General features: G+C 43.3%; 1 protein-coding gene across 3 annotated transcripts; it reads right to left on the bottom strand.

Moving 5' to 3' along the window:
* Positions 1-124: 124 nt before the first annotated feature.
* Positions 125-19,802, bottom strand: LOC110495152 (septin-9-like). Of its 3 annotated transcripts, XM_036949494.1 has the most exons (5): positions 19,659-19,799; positions 4,993-5,110; positions 2,966-3,062; positions 2,752-2,843; positions 125-328 (listed from the first exon to the last, which is right to left on the bottom strand). In XM_036949494.1, exons 3-5 carry the CDS (start codon positions 2,993-2,995, stop codon positions 178-180), a joined length of 273 nt encoding a protein of 90 aa, XP_036805389.1. In that variant the 5' UTR covers positions 2,996-3,062; positions 4,993-5,110; positions 19,659-19,799; the 3' UTR covers positions 125-177. The 3 variants fall into 3 exon arrangements, 2 of the variants coding, with proteins under 2 accessions (XP_036805389.1, XP_036805390.1); XR_002469383.2 differs by lacking the exon at positions 2,752-2,843 and having other exon boundaries at positions 19,659-19,802; XM_036949495.1 differs by lacking the exon at positions 4,993-5,110 and having other exon boundaries at positions 19,659-19,800.
* Between the last annotated feature and the right edge of the window lie 212 nt (positions 19,803-20,014).

Below are 20,014 nucleotides of genomic sequence, written 5' to 3'. Positions count from 1 at the left end.
ATCTTGACATGTATCTCTGTGCATGCTCTGTGATTTCTAGTAAGATTTTAACCCCAACAGTTTTCAAGTGTTCACCATCATTGCAAAGCCCTAGTTTTTTTGTTGCTTTGACAGAGTCATTTCTAAAGAGTATTATTTATTTCATGTGATTAAGTGATTCATTTTAAGGGGAAAAAATTAAGAAAACATGTTCCTCGTTTTAAGTTGGGCGTTGGGCTGGGCGCTTGGCTGGGCGCTGGGCTGGGCGTTGGTCTCGTTTAGCCTGCGGACACGGTACACCTCGTAGTGGATGCTACTGGTGATGTCCTTGATGTTCTGCATGTGGGTCCTTACAGAGAGGAAACACAAGAGGGGATTTAGTGATAAATGTTACCTAGAGAAACATCAACCCAAGGACAGACCAGCCATTATATCGAAATTATAGTTTTAAGCATGTTTTGAGGCTATAAAGTGCTTGCCTAAATGTACGTTGTTTACAAATGTTGGAGTAAAACAATCTTATATTTAGGGTTCTGATGAGGTACAGTTGAACTAAGCTCATGAAGCATTCATAAGTTATATTCTCGAAGAACCAATTGGTATATACAATTTATTTAAAAGTCCAAAAATGTACTAAGCAACTGCAGACTGCCCCTTTAACAATACACTTTTACCTTTAGATAGTATTTTATGTGCGTTCAGAAAGTATTAACACCCCTTGACCTTTCCCTATGACAGCTGCTGGGCACGTCTACACCTCTCTCTTCCTCTCACTTGCTCCCTCCATACATCCCTCTCCCACTGCCTGGCCAGGGGGCAACCACATTTCTCACATCACATGCTCCCACAAACATACCTTTTGTCTTAAGTTCAATTAAAGTCCATGTGTGTTTTAACCCCATAGAGTCTAAGCCTTGGGGCAAAACAAATAGTAAAAAAATGTCATCACAAGGAAGTATGTTTTGAAGCCTCTGTCCTATATTTGTACCCATATTTATCCCCTTTTCGGGTCACAAAATGACTTCCATACACAGACGACTCTTGTGAAGCTTGTGGGTGTCGTAGAGAAAAACAACATGTACGTGTCCGTGAGTCTCAGCTTTCGATAGTGGGGTCGTAATAGTTTGTAGCTCAAAGCGTTCAGATTCTACAGACTGAAGTTGGCACAGTCAGTACAGACTTCAGATGAGTCCCAGGAAGCTAGTGGGGGGTCATGGAGCTAGTGGGGATCGTGGAGCAAAAAATGCCCAAACTCTGAACACTGCAGACCTTTTAGTGAGAAAAATACATTTTTTCCAGCGCAGATGTGGAAGGATGATTGAGAAGCTAATGTCTAGCTTGAATAGAAAGATGTGTATTCTTATGCTAATTAGAGGAGCTTCAATCGACTATGGGGTAGGAGACCTTGACAGTTCCAGAACAGGACCTAAGTACTAGAACTCTAGAAAGCTATGTATGCTAAGTTCTAGTTGGTTCGTACTTTGAACAGACCTAACAGCAAGAGGTCCAGGATAATATAGTTGTTCTATACAAGTGTGGAGTGATGAAAGGAGCATTCACCAAGAGCCAAGAGGGGCCCTGGAGGGACCAGGTGCAATCTGGGAAGAAGATAGTCGGCCCTCCAGTGAAAAGGAGCTGTGACATTCCCCCCCCCCTCTCTCTCTCTCTCTTTTCAGACCTCCTCCTCCTGTTTGTTCATCACCTCCACCCCCCCTATTCCCCCCAGTGGTGAGTCATGGACGCTCACTTGATATGACCCCCAACTTGGCAGTAAGAATGATTAAGGCAGTCCAAAAAACATAAACACTATGATAGTTTGTGTGTGCGAGTGCACACATGCTCTCAACTACAGTATTGTCTGTCTACACCAGTGTCTGTCATAGACATTCAAACCAGTAGATAGTGATAGCGCTAACGTCATCCACGTATTCCTATGGAAAACTCCCAATGGCGCATGAAGCCGGAAATATTCTAATTTGAAGGGCACCATATTGCTGAATGGAACTGAATGACACCAAATAAAAATCCGCTAAGGATCATGGTGAAAGTGACCGTAACTAGCAGAGGAACATGGTCGATGTAGTCGTTTTCATCCTGCCTGAGAGAGTCAACCGTATAGTCTACAGCACGAGGGCGCAAGCCTCCTCGTAGCCTGCCGGCTCGTGATTGGACTGTGTCAGCACGTGGTCCTTAGTGGGCAAATGTAGTAGTCAGAACGGATCACTATTTGAAATATGCATCTCGATTGGTAAAATAATTCACAGTGGGAATCGAACTTGATCATAATAAACACATATTAGAGCCCAAAACGACGTTGACATTTTTTTGGTGTGTGGTTGGGGGGGGGTTCGCCCTGGCAATTGTAATTTACATAGGACAAACCAAGGTTTGGCACCGCTAGGTTGCTGTGCAGTAGCCGACCAGCAGAGCTCATGACATCACATTCCAGACCGGACGTGGCAGGCCTGGTGTCTGTGCACAATTTCCCCCATTATGACCCGGATTCAGAAGATTCTGTAAATCGTCCTCCTCGCGTCTATTACTCCTGAATCTGTTTAGTCAAAGACAGACCAGAGAAACGTGGATATGAGTCAGACGACAGATGTTTAAATCAGTTGGCTGGGATTGAAACATGTACTGGCAGTAGTAACATGCATGGTTGATCCACTGTACTGTGCAGTCCAATCAGGCAATGGCAAATCTGCTTCAGCCCATTTGACAGGATTAGTATGACAGGGATAGTAATGGTTGTGTGTGTGTGTGTTGAATTACCTTCTATGGCTACCCACTTTGTTTGTGCCCAGAATAATATTTCCATTGACCAGGTACTGGTTGCTCCCCACCACAGCAAATGGGATCATCTCCTGACGACACACAACACAGGGTTTATAATGAATCCATGTGTCGGTTGGTTGGTCGGTCGGGTGTGTGTGTGTGTGTGTGTGTGTGTGTGTGTGTGTGTGTATTTACAACGCTGTAAACGCACCCTGATTTTCTCATTGATCCATCTGGTCATCAGAATCCCCGTCAAACTCTTTCTGAGGGTAGACGTCGATCCCGTTGGCTCGCAGCTCTTCCCTGATCTGCACACACACAGAAACACATCAGAATCTAACACCAGGTTTGCACCGTTTCATCAATGTACTGTAGAACAGCAGTCAGGGCTAAAAAATGGTTTCCACCTCATGTCATCTACCAAGTCATCTAGTCCTGGAGGTGGAGGAGTGTGTGTCCTGCCCAGTACAACAACATCACACACCAAAGCCTTTCACTCACCACCAGAGGAAAGACCAGGGAAGGGAGGCTTTGTCACATCATAACAATTCTTCAAGCAGATCTCCAGATACCCTGATTGTTTGGACCAGTAGAAGGTCATCATGATTGAAACGATAAATATACAAGTATGAAATGATTGACTACACACTGTTCGCTCACTCGGATTCCACCATAAATACTCCACGTTGTTAAGGCTGGTGTTGACCTTAAACAATCTATATCATGTTCTCTAACATGGAGACTTACTGTGGAGGTTAACAACCATTAAACAAATATACAGTCAGACACAAAATGGCCGCCTTCTTTACAATGACGAACACAGACAGGCTTCTTCTGCCAGCAGTGATGGCCTTTAAACGAATGACCGTTCCGCTCACAATTACTACTTTGACAGTTTCCACTTGGTCGATGATCAAACAGATTTTCTACATTACTCTGTTTATACTTCTTGTAAAGTCTAAACTTGTAACTTTAACTTTCTCAGCCTTAGGCCTACATTATAGGATGAAATGTAAACTGACTACATTTTTTAAAGCTATAACAGAGCATGCACGCACACACTGTTGGACACAGATGGCAAAACCAGAATAAAAAGCTATTTTGTTCCCTTTGTACGCATGTCAACTGCTACAGGGAGCAGAGAACTAGAAAGAAACATCAAGAAAAATGTAAGATCACAATCCCAGGGTCGTACATTGCCCAGCCCATGCAGCCAACCAAAACAAGCTGGTTTACAAGCCCCAGAGCTTCCATCTCGCTCTGCCTTGTTCTCATTGGCCGTTGTCGGGGGAACGGTAGCCAAGTCGCCCAATGTGTATCCTCCTCCAGAATTAATAAAGCTGTCACAGGATGCCAGAGAGTGGAGACTAGCGTCCCTGGAGAGAGGGAATGTGCATGTACATGTGCATGTCCTTTTCTTCTTTGTGTGTGTGTGTGTGTACATGTTAATTTTCTTCTCCCAGGCTGACCACTGGCCAACAGAAACAGAGCGGGGTGCAGAGGCCTCTTTAAACTGAGCCAAGCAGGTAGTTTAGGCCTGTGTATCCTGGTATGGTGCAGAGTTAAAGTGACAGGAAGCGAAAGTAGCATTTGGGAATTCCATTGAATTCTAAATCATTTAAACTTCCATTTAAATCAGCAGAGGGCCTCTAGTCTCTATAACATAAGCATAAGTCAGTCATCAACAGAAAGGGTTATGCATTCCATTATGGAGGAGTAGGTACTAGACAGCCTGCTACAGTACACTGGCATCTGTGGAGACATCAGCTGCCTCGGAGGTTTACAGAAAGCTGGAATACTGTAAATAAATCACTTCTTAAAATGCTCCTTTCTGGCTAAAAACATCCGTTAAGTGTTCCAAGGTTTCATACCACTACTCCTCAGACTGGGCAGAGTACAGTAGTTTATCCAGATGGCTGCTGTTTGTAATGCCTGGCTTCGCTTCATACCGGCCTGTGTGTGATCTTACCCTCTCGTTATCCTGTGTGTGTGCACGCGGGTGGCGTGTGTGTGATCTTACCGTCTTGTTACCCTGCTGTAAAAGCCTAATGTCAGCCATGTCAGGTTGTTGTAGTGCAAAAGAGACTAGTTTAAAAGTAAATATACACATCAATGTCATAGGCTTTTTGTGTACACACACGTGCCTGTATACATACACACACACACACACACACACACACACACACACACACACACACACACACACACACACACACACACACACACACACACACACACACTCTGTTTGAAGAAGTCCCTCTCCTCCAGGGTGAGTGTGTCTGCCTTGGCGATGACAGGGACTATGTTGACCACTTTACTCAGACGAGTCATAAACTCCACATCCAGGGGCCTCAGACTGGAGAGAGACAACATGGAGGGAGAGAGATAAGGGGGGGAGGAGATGGAGAAGGAGAAAAAAGATGTTAAGATATTTTCTGATTGGTAGGTTATATTGTAATGCAGCACTGTGGTATAATTGAAAGCATGTCCAAGACGTTTATTCAACCACAAAGGACATTTCTTTTGAGACGTTTGATAAAGCAGTTGTGGGGCAATGAATGTCACATCCACTGAAGACTTTTCAGTCATGGATGATATGAGACAGATGTACCACTAGGGGGCAACGCTCTAACCACTAGGCCACCCCAATTCTGTGTGATTAGTTAGGTATTTAGTAAAGAAATGATTAAACCCAATTTTGTATTGCTGATTCAAATTGTTAGCCATGGTTCGTGCAGATAACCAATAATTTACAACTTTCAGATGAGACTGAATTAAGATGACGATTAATATTGACTGCTATTGATGTAAAATATTACTAGGTCTTTAAGAGTTTATTCGGAAGATAACAGCTCTATAAATATTATTTCCTGGTGCCCGACTCTCTAGTTAATTACATTTACATGATTAGCTCAATCAGGTAATATTAATTACGGAGAAATTATTTTATAGAATAGCATGTCATATCTCTTAATCCGGCATAGCCAAAGACACGACAACCACTTTACTCAGACGACTCATAAACTCCACATCCAGGGGCCTCAGACTGGAGAGAGACAACATGGAGGGAGAGAGATAAGGGGGGGAGGAGAGAAAGATGGAGAAGGAGAGAAAGATGTTAAGATATTTTCTGATTGGTAGGTTATATTGTAATGCAGCACTGTGGTATAATTGACAGCATGTCCAAGACGTTTTTTCAACCACAAAGGACATTTCTTTTGAGACGTTTGATAAAGCAGTTGTGGGGCAATGAATGTCACATCCACTGAAGACTTTTCAGTCATGGATGATATGAGACAGATGTACCACTAGGGGGCAATGATGGTCCATTGTCATTGATCAGAAAATAATAGACGATGTGATTTTGCAGCAGTGTGCCAGTATAACCCTCATTCTCAAATTTAAAAGACGAATCATAACCTCTTTCCAAGGTTAAACACAAAATGGTTAAGAACTGAAACTGATAAGCCTGGAAACAGATAATGGTCCTCAAGATTTGTCATGGATGGCAGTTTTAGGAGGTAAAATGTGGGGATAATGCAATTGAATACATACATACTAGATCTAGAGACATTGTCCTCAACTGACCACTCACACAAAGCTTGTACATCCTACTCACAAGTTGTCAAGTCTTAGAGCTTCTCTACTATCTCCTATAAACCTTCTCTCTTCCCTATCTCATCTCTTTCTATCCTGTATACACTCTCCTATCAGAGGAGAATGCATGAGAATGTTCAGGCTATAGCTAGCCTGGCAGTGGCTCTGGCTGTTCCATATGGAGTATGTCTAGAGTCTGAAACACATTTACACATTCATTTATTCAACATAAAAAAAATGTGAATATCTCCAAACCACCATTTTTGATGATTTTAAGACATATCGTTTGGAACAATGCACTACAAGTACATCACATTTACAGAGTGGGCTCTCTGCTCATTCTGAATTTCTTATCAATTGTATGAGCACCACCAACACAGGGAACGAATGGATTCCAAAAGAAACTCCCTTTGCTGGTGAGTTGCTGAAGGTGCAATCCTAAAGGTGGGCTGTGATTGGTTAATGACCTATAATGTTAATTTCTGTGTATAAAATGGGTCGTACCAGAGAGCCCACTCTGGAAATGTGATGTGCATGAAGACTATAGTGTTCCACACAATATGTCTAAAATTAAGGGAAAAACGGATAATTGAGATATTCATAGATTCAATGAACAAATGTATATTTCAGAATCGAAACATACTAAACATACTAAACATACATAGAACACTATAAGGAGTATAATGACTCCAAGATGCCTGTATCATGTAAAATATTACTAGGTCTTTAAGAGTTTATTCGGAAGATAACAGCTCTATAAACACTCTTTCGTGGTGCCCTGACTTTAGTTAATTACATTTACATGATTAGCTCAATCAGGTAATATTAATTACAGAGAAAGGATTTTATAGAATAGCATGTCATATCACTTAATCCGGCAAAGCCAAAGACACGACACACCCATAGTCGTGTGTATTTATCGCAAACTGCTCAAGCTAGTAAAAGGAAACCTTGAAGCAAATTGCTGACACTAAACCAAGGACTAATCAATTCAATTAATAAATATTCAGAGTAGTGTCTACCATCAAAAAATATATATTCTGCTTGGGATTTCTCTATTATGGACATAATGGCACCAAAGCATGGAGCTATCCAAGACACATGGGTTAATTCCCAAATGGCATCCTATTCCCTATGTAGTTCACTACTTTTGACCAGAGACATAGGGGCCCTGCTCAAAAGCAGTGCACTACAAGGAAAAGGGTGTCATTTGGAATGCACATATGGCTTTGGCATCGTGTCTATGTAATTGATTGGAGGCCCTTGTTTCAAACCTCAACCGACAGACGATATTCCATTTGTGAAAGCAATGAATACGGAGGGAAGAAAAAAAACGGAGAATGAAGAAGGGGGAGTATTTGGGTTTTGGGGAGAATTTTTTTAATAGTTCCAGAAGCTTCTTAAGTCTAGACCATGAACCAGGTTCCACCGGCAGTAAGATCTATATTGCTTAAAGAACACCAGAACACCAGGTTTGAGAGTTATACCCTCATATTGCCCTAAAGAGCAGCATTGGCTACTCAACACATTATTTTAGTGTCTCTCCCCTCATCGCCTGTCATGCCATCCGTTTTTGCTGAGTGACTAAGTGTTTTGTGTCGTGTTGTTCCTATTCATGTGCCTCAACACCAGGAAGGCCCAACCACCACTCACCCATGTCCACACTGCACCAAAATATGTGGCTCCCGGCTCAACCATCTGAAGACCCACAAATAGAATATCCACAAATATTAGACCCTACGGGCATGAGTGAGACTACCCAGGGTGCACTCAAGGACACTTTAATCCCTGTTAAATGAATCTAACAAACTGCAGACGTGAGTAAAGGGAACATTTGCTAAATCACTAGCAGAGCGGCATGAGGCAATGTGGTTGGTATTGCTGAGACATTAAGAGTGGGTTTCTATACAAACGTCATTCAAAATTAAACAAATAGCCACCACTTGGGTGTTTAATCTGATTATAGTCGCTGCTAGTTACTCACTAAATTAACCGTGATGATTCACAAGCATGCTGACGTTTTAAGGTATAATTTACCACTGCTGAAATCACAAGAAATAGCACATTTTAAACATTAAAATGGTTTTGTCCCCATTCCTAGTCATTGTTAGGCACCTCACACACTATTCCCACCTGAACATATACAAACTGATTCTAAATGCTTTGTCATATACATTGTCTCAGTCTCCCCATCACTCCCTGCCTAATGTTTTCTAGACTGGGTACTATAGTCTACAAAAGTATCTGCAGTCAAAAGGAGTCTTTGTGAAACTTGATTCCTAAAGCGATACCTTAGTGTCTCTGAATAGAATGAGTTCCACATGTGGTCGAAAGAGAGAGGGAAGGGGGGAGAGGATAGTGTAGGAGTGAAGAGGGAGGGGAGGAGAGGGAGGGGGAAGTTTAGAGGAAGTGGTGAGGAGCATCTAATTTGTAAAAATGTTTACAGTATTAAAACTTAAACTTTTTCAATTGCACAGGAAATTAGGTTCTTCTCTTTCTTGTGATGCAAGTGTCGAGACGATGTGTTAAAGCCCAGATAAAGCAACGGAAAGACAATATTAGATTTTTTCGTATATTTTATTCAACTTTTTTTGTATTTCATTGAGTGTGTTTGACAGGTCATGACAAACATTTCTGCGGTCATAACGTTAACGTGAAAACAACTACAGGCACAAGCAAAGTATGAAAGAGTCGTAGTAGTAAAATGAAAACAATCAATCCATCAAGATTGAAGTGACAATTGGATTTTGCTCCCCTCAAACGCAGGAAATAGATGGCTGAAACACACAGATCCTCAGGTGGGAATGCACATTGCTAGTATAAGATTTATGGCATATCATATTTCATTGTAGCATATATATATATATATATATATATATATATATATATATATATATATATATATATATATATATATATATATATATAGAAACATTTGAGGATACCGTTCAAAATTCCCTGATCCGTGACTTGGAGGTGGGAGAGAGTATTTGTGACAAGGGTGCCCTCTACCCAACTCTATGGTCACGTGAGTAATGATGGCACTCGTAGCAGGTGTGGCCTCTATATTACTCTATGGACAGGAATTTATATGGGATGATCCGAACTTCCTCACACTCGTGTGAGTAGGGGAATGTGGCGAGATGTCTCTCATAATATCAGAGAACCGTGGTTACGCAAGTAACCCTAAATTCTCTTTAAATTATTTGTTTTGACATCTCATAGTGGGATATAACCAACTCCCATATCACACATGCTCTCTGGAGCCAGGGAGTCTCCATTCCCTTTGATGGGAATTCCCTCTGGACAAAACATCTGCTCCTATGTTCAGTACACCCGGGACATGAGTCGGGCGTAGGGACAGTACTGTAGGTGTGCTCTGCTCCACAGAATAATCCTGACAGATAGTCTAAGCGTAGGGAGTGAGTGCCATCCAGGCGCATAATGTACTCCACTACAGTTGTATTGTCCGTTCTGATCAGAACATGCTAATTCTGAAGGGAGGGTAAAAAAATGTTTCAGTGAAAGAAGCACCATCAGCAATTTGAGGTCATTTATGTGAGCAATGCGGATTAGTGGGGTCCATACTCTGTTTATTACATTTCCCTTGTGAACTGCACCCAAGTCTGAGTGACGCATCTGTCATCACCACTTTCCACGACCTTTAGGGGAGTGCCCAGTGTTGCCAACTTAGCGACTTTGTTGCTATTTAGCGAGAATTCAGACCCCTCTAGCAACACATTTTCAAAAAAGTGACTAGCAACAAATCTAGCGACTTTTTCTGGTGTTATTGGAGACTCTGACGTGAAAGCATGTATCGTTCTTACTCTCCTCAACGAGCCCGGATAAAGGAGGAGGGTTGGAATTGTGAGATTGAAAAAAAAACAAGAATGACAGTTCATTTGTAGTTCTAAGCATATTTAGGATATTTTTTACTCACTTTGTCTCTCCCATGACGTTATTCCTCTCTCCTATAGCATCCATCACAATTACATGCACATGGCCAATTATGCAAATTATGTGATGACGTCATTTAGCGACTTCTAGGACAGCCAATAGCTACTTTCCTTACTGCGGAGTTGGCAACACTGGGAGTGGTAGAAAGGAAGATGGAGGGGCTCTTCCAGTGACTGGGAGCTGAGAGCCATGCGGATGTCACCTCTATCCGGCGATTGACAGACAACAGGCAAAACCCTCAGTAGGCCGAGTGGTACTAGTGAGATGGTGGATGCCATCAAACCCAGCACTCGGAGGCACGTCTCGAACATGACCGAGCGCCCCTGTGTAACAGGGAGAGGCACTGTAGGAACGAGGCGATGCAGTCTTCCGAGAGTGTTGCCCGATAAGGGAGAGTACCCAGCATTATGCCAAGGTATTCTATTCTCTGTGTTGGCACCAAACAGTTATTTTTCTGATTGATCTACGCCCCTTCGTTGGTGATTGGTCAACAGTAGCGATTCTTCAATGAAGTGTTTGTCATTCAACGACAGACGACTAGTTGCCATGCACATTTTGTCACTTGCAAACATCTTAAAACCTGCTCTGCAAAAACTTCAAAATGAATGACATATTTCTTGACTTATCTTTGATTAATTCCAACTATTTTGAGGAAGTGTTACTACATGTTATTTTACATGGCGAGGGAGAAACGGTAATATCACTGTTTTTTTAAAGGAAATGTCTATCTATTTAAGGGAATATGTGAGGCACGAATCGAATCTCCTTTTCATTGTATTTTCAACCTGTGTATGTGGATGCCTGGATACAGCAGAGGCTTTTTTTTACTGAGGAAATAAAAAGAGTGAATGTATAAAAATGGGTCGCTGCACATAGGGAAGGGTTTTAGGAGCACAGATGTGCCCCACCCTCATAGTGGGGTGAACTGTTGGTTGCCCCGCTCTGCCGTGTACCCCTAGGTTGGGCGCCCATTCACTGCATGTGAATCAAATGAGCCGGACATCAACGCGGCTGCAGGGAAGGAACGTTTTCCCCACTGTCAGCCCATTAGGGGATCCGAACTGTGGGGTCGAAGACCAATGTGTCGCTGGGGGCTTCTCGCAGAAAGTTTCCCTCTCTCTGGCATGAAGCCTTGCCTTCTGGAGGGGTTGGCCAGGTAACCACGATTCCCAGATCTACAGAGTTCGCATTTCTGCCGAATGATGGCGACAGGTGGTCCAAACAGTCCTTTCAGCCCGAAAGGAACGTGAAGGAAATGTGCTTTCTCCTTGTCTGTTAGCCACAGGCCTCTCTCCCCTAGGCTCATGGCACAACCACAGGCTTGAATGGCACAACCTGGAGGCTCGGAAGTGTCGTCTATGAAGACACCGATCTCTTCCCAAAGATTTGGATTAGGATTGCCAATCGATAGGAGATTATGCATCTCCAGCATCAAATCGGCCTGGAAAGCCAGTAGTAGGGATGTTACGTTCAACACCCGTGAAGAATGTGCAGCAAACACTTACACAGTTTAGTAGATAGATGCGGAGAAGCGGTTCGTCTTAACAGGGAGAGAAGTGTACATTTTTGAATAGGTACTGGGGTTGAAGTGGTTGGTCAGTGACCGCTCAACCACCAGTGGATTGTCCTTGACGTTCATTTTGGCCAAAAGTCTGGTTTGGACATTGCTAGTCAAATCAAATGTATTTATATAGCCCTTCTTACATCAGCTGATATCTCAAAGTGCTGTACAGAAACCCAGCCTAAAACCCCAAACAACAAGCAATGCAGGTGTAGAAGCACGGTGGCTAGGAAAAACTCCCTAGAAAGGCCAAAACCTAGGAAGAAACCTAGAGAGGAACCAGGCTATGAGGGGTGGCCAGTCCTCTTCTGGCTGTGCCGGGTGGAGATTATAACAAAACATGGCCAAGACGTTCAAATGTTCATAAATGACCAGCATGGTCAAGAAATAATAATCACAGTAGTTGTCGAGGGTGCAGCAAGTCAGCACCTCAGGAGTAAATGTCAGTTGGCTTTTCATAGCCGATCATTAAGAGTATCTCTACCGCTCCTGCTGTCTCTAGAGAGTTGAAAACAGCAGGTCTGGGACAGGTAGCAAGTCCGGTGAACAGGGGACAGCAAGGAGTCATCATGCCAGGCAGTCCTGAGGCATGGTCCTAGGGCTCAGGTCCTCAGAGAGAAAGAAAGAGAGAATTAGAGAGAGTATCCTTAAATTCACACAGGACACCAGATAAGACAGGAGAAGTACTCCAGATATAACAGACTGACCCTATCCCCCCGACACAAACTACTGCAGCATAAATACTGGAGGCTGAGACAGGAGGGGTTAGGAGACACAGTGGCCCCATCCGATGATACCGCCGGACAGGGCCAAACAGGAAGGATATAACCCCACCCACTTTTCCAAAGCACAGCCCCCACACCACTAGAGGGATAACTTCAACCACCAACTTACCATCCTGAGACAAGGCCGAGTATAGCCCACAAAGATCTCCGCCACGGCACAACCCAAGGGGGGGAACCAACCCAGACAGGAAGATCACGTCAGTGACTCAACCCACTCAAGTGACGCACCCCTCCTAGGGATGGCATGAAAGAGCACCAGTAAGCCAGTGACTCAGCCTCTAGGGTTAGAGGCAGAGAATCCCAGTGGAGAGAGGGGAACCGGCCAGGCAGAGACATCAAGGTTCGTTGCTCCAGAGCCTTTCCATTCACCTTCACACTCCTGGGCCAGACTACACTCAATCATAGGACCTACTGAAGAGATGAGTCTTCAGTAAAGACTTAAAGGTTGAGACCGAGTCTACGTCTCTCACATGGGTAGGCAGACCATTCCATAAAAATGTAGCTCTATAGGAGAAAGCCCTGCCTCCAGCTGTTTGCTTAGAAATTCTAGGGACAATTAGGAGGCCTGCGTCTTGTGACTGTAGCGTACGTATGTACGGCAGGACCAAATCAGAAAGATAGGTAGGAGCAAGCCCATGTAATGCTTTGTAGGTTAGCAGTAAAACCTTGAAATCAGCCCTTGCCTTAACAGGAAGCCAGTGTAGGGAGCCTAGCACTGGAGTAATATGATCACATATTTGGTTCTAGTCATTCTAGCAGCCATATTTAGCACTAACTGAAGTTTATTTAATGCTTTATCCGGGTAGCCGGAAAGTAAAGCATTGCAGTAGTCTAACCTAGAAGTAACAAAAGCATGGATAACATTTCTGCATCATTTTTTAACAGAAAGTTTCAGATTTTTGCAATGTTACGGAGATAGAAAAAAGCTGTCCTTGAAACAGTCTTGATATGTTCGTCAAAAGGGAGATCAGGGTCCAGAGTAACACAGAGGTCCTTCACAGTTTTTTTTTTGAGACGACTGTACAACCATCAAGAATAATTGTCAGATTCAACAGAAGATCTCTTTGTTTCTTGGGACCTAAAACAAGCATCTCTGTTTTGTCCGAGTTTAAAAGTAGAAAGTTTGCAGCCATCCACTTTCTTATGTCTGAAACACAGGCTTCTAGCGAGGGCAGTTTTGGGGCTTCACCATGTTTCATTGAAATGTACAGCTGTGTGTCATCCGCATAGCAGTGAAAGTTAACATTATGTTTTCGAATGAAATCCCCAAGAGGTAAAATATATTGTGAAAACAATAGTGATCCTAGAACGGAACCTTGAGGAACACCGAAATTTACGGTTGATTTGTCAGAGGATAAACCATTCATAGAGACAAACTGATATCTTTCCGACAGATAAGATCTAAACCAGGTCAGAACTTGTCCGTGTAGACCAATTTGGGTTTCCAATCTCTCCAAAAGAATGTGGTGATCGATGGCATCAAAAGCAGCACTAAGGTCTAGGAGCACGAGGACAGATGCAGAGCCTCGGTCTGACGCCATTAAAAGGTAATTTACCACCTTCACAAGTGCAGTCTCAGTGATATGATGGGGTCTAAAACCAGATTTTAGCATTTCGTATACATTGTTTGTCTTCAGGAAAACAGCTTTTTCTAAAATGTTTGAGAGGAATGGAAGATTCGATATAGGCTGATAGTTTTTTATAAAAAGAGGCTTTATTACTGCCACTTTTAGTGAGTTTGGTACACATCCGGTGGATAGAGAGAAGTTTATTATGTTCAACATAGGAGGGCCAAGCACAGGAAGCAGCTCTTTCAGTAGTTTAGTTGGAATTAGGTCCAGTATGCAGCTTGAAAGTTTAGAGGCCATGATTATTTTCATCATTGTGTCAAGAGACATAGTACTAAAACACTTGAGTGTCTCTTCATCCTAGGTCCTGGCAGAGTTGTGCAGACTCAGAAAACTCAAAGGTTTTCAAAACTGCATTTGGCTTCAGCCATGCACGCTGAGATGAGTTGTTTTCCTGGGACGGTCCTAGAGGGAAGTTCTACTCCTGTCGTACCAGTCCCTCGCTGATGCCACCCCCCATGGGTTCAGGTCACTCAATATGCTGCCCGTTTGCTGACATCAATGAGTGAATATCTCATCCGCCATAGATGCCCAGCTAAGCTAGCAGGTTCCATGGCTACAAAAAACAGCTGAAAAAGTGAAACGTAACTAGCGTTCACCACTTGGGTTAGTAGCCTAGCTAGTTAAGACAGTGCTGTCCAGAAAAGCTAATCCTTTAACAATGTGAACGTAGCTAGCGTTCGCCACGAGGGTTAGTAGCCTAGCTAGTTAGCTTCCTTTGGCTAACTTTGTGCCATGTTGGTCTTGCAACAAACGAAAGCGTGGCTCTTGACCAATAAGCAGTGACGCTAGGATGGTCGGTCTAATCAACGCCGATAAAGGGTCAAACTAACAGAGAACAAACTAGTAATTCTACCCTTCCAAGTAGAAAAGCTAGTCGTAGGATAGCTAGCCTTGCAGCGAGCTAGCCAGGTTACCTAAGCATGGCAGCTAAGCTAGCCAAGTCTCCGCAGTTAGTCGTGTGATGCTAGTTACAAAAGGAAGACAAAGGAAGAAAGGCACTGAGGCAAATTATTACTCGAAAATGTCACCCAACACAAAAGACGTGAGCTAATAAGGTTACGCCACCAAGTGCAGGGCTAACGGCACATGAACAGTTAAACAGGAAAAAGTATCAAGTCGTGCTCAGGAGAGCCAAGTAGAACTCTTCCGTGAGGAAGAGAGGGGAGAATGAGAAGAGGGAAGGTGAGTGGCTCTTTGGTATGAGGGCTCCCTCATTCTCCACTTGACCGGCCTGATTAGTACTTCAAGCTACTTATGTCGAAAACAAATAATTGAAAGAGAACCCGTGTGCGTCTTTGACATTTAAGTCACATTTATCATGTAGAAGAGGATAAGAAGAGAACTCCCTCACCATTGTTGTTCATAGGCCAAAGAGCTACAGTATATTTTCCTCTCATCCAACAAATGTAAACAGAGTTTGCATGGAGTTAAACTAGAATTTTCAAAACAACATTGGCATTGAGTAGAACAGGTGATTAAGTCAGATGACATGAAAATAGAGCTCTTTGGCCACGCACGCCAGTTGTGGGTTTGGCATCGAAATGAGAATGCATGAACAGAAATGAATCCCATACCTACTTTAAAAAATAGTGGTGAAATGTATTGAACCTTTATTTTATCAGGGAGTCATACTGAGACCAAGGCTTTTTTTTTTTTTTTTTTTTTACAGATGAGCCCTGAATTACATAAATTACAGAAAATCTATATAAATACGAAATGCAAGAAGGAAACCAGGTCATAAAAAATAAACACATTCATTGGCAAAAATGTCCTCAGTCAGCTTTCTGACTTGCCCTAGAGGAGGAAAAACATCAAATGTAAGAACATTTTCAAGATTGTTCCAGAAATAAGGTAAGAAAACTAAAAGCTGATTTACCTAACTCAGTAGAGAGCAGAGGATTTTCCAGAGTTAGCCATCCGACTGAGTGTTGGCTTTATAAATGAAAACATAGCAATGCATCAACCTACATGTTTGGGCCATTATGCTTCCACTGGTCCTGGGACCCTTGTTAAGGTCAACAGCATAGTGAACTTTACCCAGTACCAGGACATTTTAGCCAAAAATGCTGGTTGCCTCTGCCAGGAGGCTGAAACTTGGCCACAACTGGCTCGTCCTGCATGACAATAACCCCAAGCACACATCAAAATCCACTTAGAAATTGTTAAATTGGCCACAAATCAACATTTTGAAATGGCCGTCTCAGTCTCTGGACTTGAAAACTTTTGAAAACCTGTGGTTTGAATAAAGAGGGCAGTCCATAAGTGCAGACGAATTATATATTTTTTATTTTACCTTTATTTAACTAGGCAAGTCAGTTAAGAGCAAATTCTTATTTTCAATGACAGCCTAGGAACATTGGGTTAACTGCCTTGTTCAGGGGCAGAACGACATATTTTTTACCTTGTCAGCTCGGGGGTTCGATCTTGCAACCAGGGGTTAATTAGCTATAGCTCTGGACGGACAGACACGCACATACACACACAATCTTCCTAGTTCATACATGATAGCAATGAGAGAAACGAATACCTTTTGACCTTGCCCAGATAGGTCTTCATTGACTTGGTGTCATGAGATGCCACCCTTATTTTAAACATTTCCCAATCACTGTTTGTAATGGTTAAGGATCTCCTCAGAACCACTATAACATATAGTATATATACAAAACACAATCCCGCAGGGCTCCTATACAAACACACTATATGTGTGTGTACGTGCATGTGTGGGCATTCTCTCTTCTCTACCAGCATCACCACACAAACATAAATACATGGCTAGCAGTACCGGTGCATCAAGTCTGACACCAACAGGCTCATAAACAGCTTCTATCCCTAAGCTTTAACCAACAGAATGAATTTACCCTATTTTTTCACTGACTCTACACACTCAACACATTTATACCGACTCCACACACACACACCTGACATTAAAAGTTGAAACTTAAAACACTGAGTGATGTCTAAGCTGGGAAGGAAGACTCAAGGTTTTTCAACATGCTCTTTGTAGCGTCAATCACTTCTCAGTGTGTTCTCATCCTCCTAGATCCATCTGCTGGCTCAGGCTCTGCACACTCTTGGATTGCATCCTACCTGGCAGGTCGCTCCTAGGTGACGTGGAGAGGATCTGTGTCTGCACCACATGTCTGCACCACATGCGCTCAATACCGGTGTCCCCCAGGGCTCAGTTCTAGGCCCTCTCCTCTAAACACCAAATCACTTGGCTCCATCATATCCTCACAGTTGCACCTATCAACTACTTTTCTCCTTCCCACCCCTTCTGACAGGTGGCGACATGCATCTCTGAGTGCCTGGCAGACATCTCAGCTTGGAAGTCAGCCCACCACCTCAAGCTCAACAAGAAGGAGCTGCTCTTCCTCCGGCAGGGAAGGCCTGCCAGATCCAAGAGCTCTCCATCACTGTTGATGCCATGGGGTCCCCCTCCCAGAGTTCAAAGAACCTTGGCGTGACCATGGACAACAATCTGTCATTCCCAGCTCTTCTCTGTCCTGGCACCCCAATGGTGGAACGAGCTTCCACCTAACGTCAGGAAAGCAGAGGGCCTGCCCATCTTCCGAAAACGTATGAAACCCTACTTCTTCAAATTGTATTTGTTACTTGCGCCGAATACAACAGTGTAGACTTCACTGTGAAACGCTTACTTATGACCCCTTTCTCAAAAACGCAGAGTTAAAAAGAAACATTTGCTCAATAAAAAAGGAAATAGTAACAACAAAATAACAACAATGAATAGTTACTCAGACGTAACGCCGTTCCCTAGCTGTTCCCTAGCCGTTCCCTAGCCTAGGGCTCTCCACGGGGACACACTTAACTCATACACCAACCAGGGTGCCCCAACTGGGGATTTTATTTGGCCTCCCAAGTTTGTTGTTGGACATAAGACTAAAAACACCAGCAAATCAGCTCCAAGTGATTTTAATTCAGGAAATGTTTTACGAAGTAGTCCCACAAATAATACTGTAAAATAGATACATGCAATCGTATACAAACGTAAGCAAGGTTTGAAATTATAACGTTTTAGTCAAATATTATATCCGTTTGGACTTCTTGTCGTCAGTTTGCAGTCGACAAATTATTTGTAATAATGTTCTGCCCCCCCATCCCCATCCACTCAAAAAAAGTATAATTGGCCCAAGGCTGAATCTAGTTGATGATCCCGGTCATACACATATGCGGGCGCCTACACACCCACACAAGAAGCGCATGCACAATTTAAAAAAGGCAATGTTGTAAGACACTGGGTTTATGAGTCCCTATTCTGTGTGTGTGAAAGGCACATATTTGGTGGTGGCTTTTAATTGGCCCTTTTGAGCTGTTGATGTTCTCTTAATGAGAGTCTGCTAGAGCTTGTCACCATTAATGGGCATCATTACTCCACCATCTCTCTCTGCCTGACAGCTTTCTTATATCTACTGAAGGATGCATGCCACTATGTGTAGTGTGTACCAATCTCAGGGGCACTCGGGGTAATGGTTCCCCAATGGGGTTCCATGCTAGTACTCGAAAAACAAACTGGAGTGTGTGTGTGTCTACGTGCATATTAAATGCCACTCACCCACAACCATGTCTAAGAAGAGTCCAACTTTAGCCACAGGACTAAACACTCATACTCCAACACAAAACATTGAATGAAATGACTGACACCCTCTTTCACCTACCAAAATTGAAGATTGATCCCTTGGGGATCTGCAAACCGAGTCAACAACCTGCTAAAATGGAAGATTCCAGATCCCCGAGGGATCAAACAAAGCCAACAACCTGCAGAGAACAGTAAATCACACAGAGCAGTTTACGAAACACATCCGCTCCCTAGCGTCGCATCAATCTGAAGATATATATTCAACCCGTCATGCCTTCCAATAGCCATTCATTTTGTTTTGGATTCAGACTGTTGCGTTCCCCAGGAGAACATTTGGTGAACAATGATGGGAAGCTGTAAAGTGGAGTGTGTGTAGCTGGCTGCGATGTGTGTTGTCGGTGTGTGTGTCACTAGGAGGTGACGTCCAACTGCAGGGGTTCTCAAACCTCTCCTCAGGATCCCCCAGACATTTTACAATTTTCTTGTAGCCCTGAACTAACTCACCTGATTTACCCAGTCAAGGGCTTGATGAATAGTCAACAAGTTGAAATCAGGTGTGCCAGCTGTGGGACGGCTGGGCGTCCCCGAGGAGAGGTTTGAGAACCCCTTCAGGCAGCCTCGCTGAAAACTGAGAGACAGGATACAAATAGGCACTAATGTTGATATTAAAGTTCAATCTATAGCCATCCCGCCCCTGGATACCACAACAGTGCCAGTTAGCTTCCCCTGTGCCATCTACTGGGTTATGTGACATCTGTGTTCTCCAAGAGCACACTTACTGTATTCCCAGCCCTGAACATTCAACTGTCTATGGGAACATTTCCCAAACTTGGTCCTGGGGACTCTAAGGGGTACACGTTTTGGTTTATGCCCTAGCACCACACAGCTGATTAACATAATCAAAGCTTGATGACGAGTTCATTATTTGAATCAGCTGTGTAGTGCCAAGGCAAAAACCAAAACGTGTACCATTAGAGTCACAAGGACTGAGTTTGGGAATCGCTAGTCTATGGGCCCTTGGCCATGAGCTTGTAGACATGAAAAAACATTGGCATCTGAAGATCCAATCACCTGACTAAAACGGACCAGTGAAAATATGACTACACATTCTAAATTTAGCTCATGCAGAGGACCC

This window comes from Oncorhynchus mykiss, chromosome 17 (genome assembly GCF_013265735.2).
Source record: "Oncorhynchus mykiss isolate Arlee chromosome 17, USDA_OmykA_1.1, whole genome shotgun sequence".
In the NCBI taxonomy this organism is placed as follows: domain Eukaryota; kingdom Metazoa; phylum Chordata; class Actinopteri; order Salmoniformes; family Salmonidae; genus Oncorhynchus; species Oncorhynchus mykiss.
This window is presented reverse-complemented; position numbering and strand designations above follow the sequence as displayed.

Excerpts from the sequence above, each read along its gene's own strand:
- LOC110495152 (XM_036949495.1), bottom strand. The coding sequence starts at position 2,995 with ATGACCAGATGGATCAATGAGAAAATCAGG. Across the intron at positions 2,844-2,965 it reads GGATCAATGAGAAAATCAGG|GAGATGATCCCATTTGCTGT; the intron begins GTGCGTTTACAG and ends GTGTGTCGTCAG. Across the intron at positions 329-2,751 it reads AAAGTGGGTAGCCATAGAAG|GACCCACATGCAGAACATCA; the intron begins GTAATTCAACAC and ends CCTCTCTGTAAG.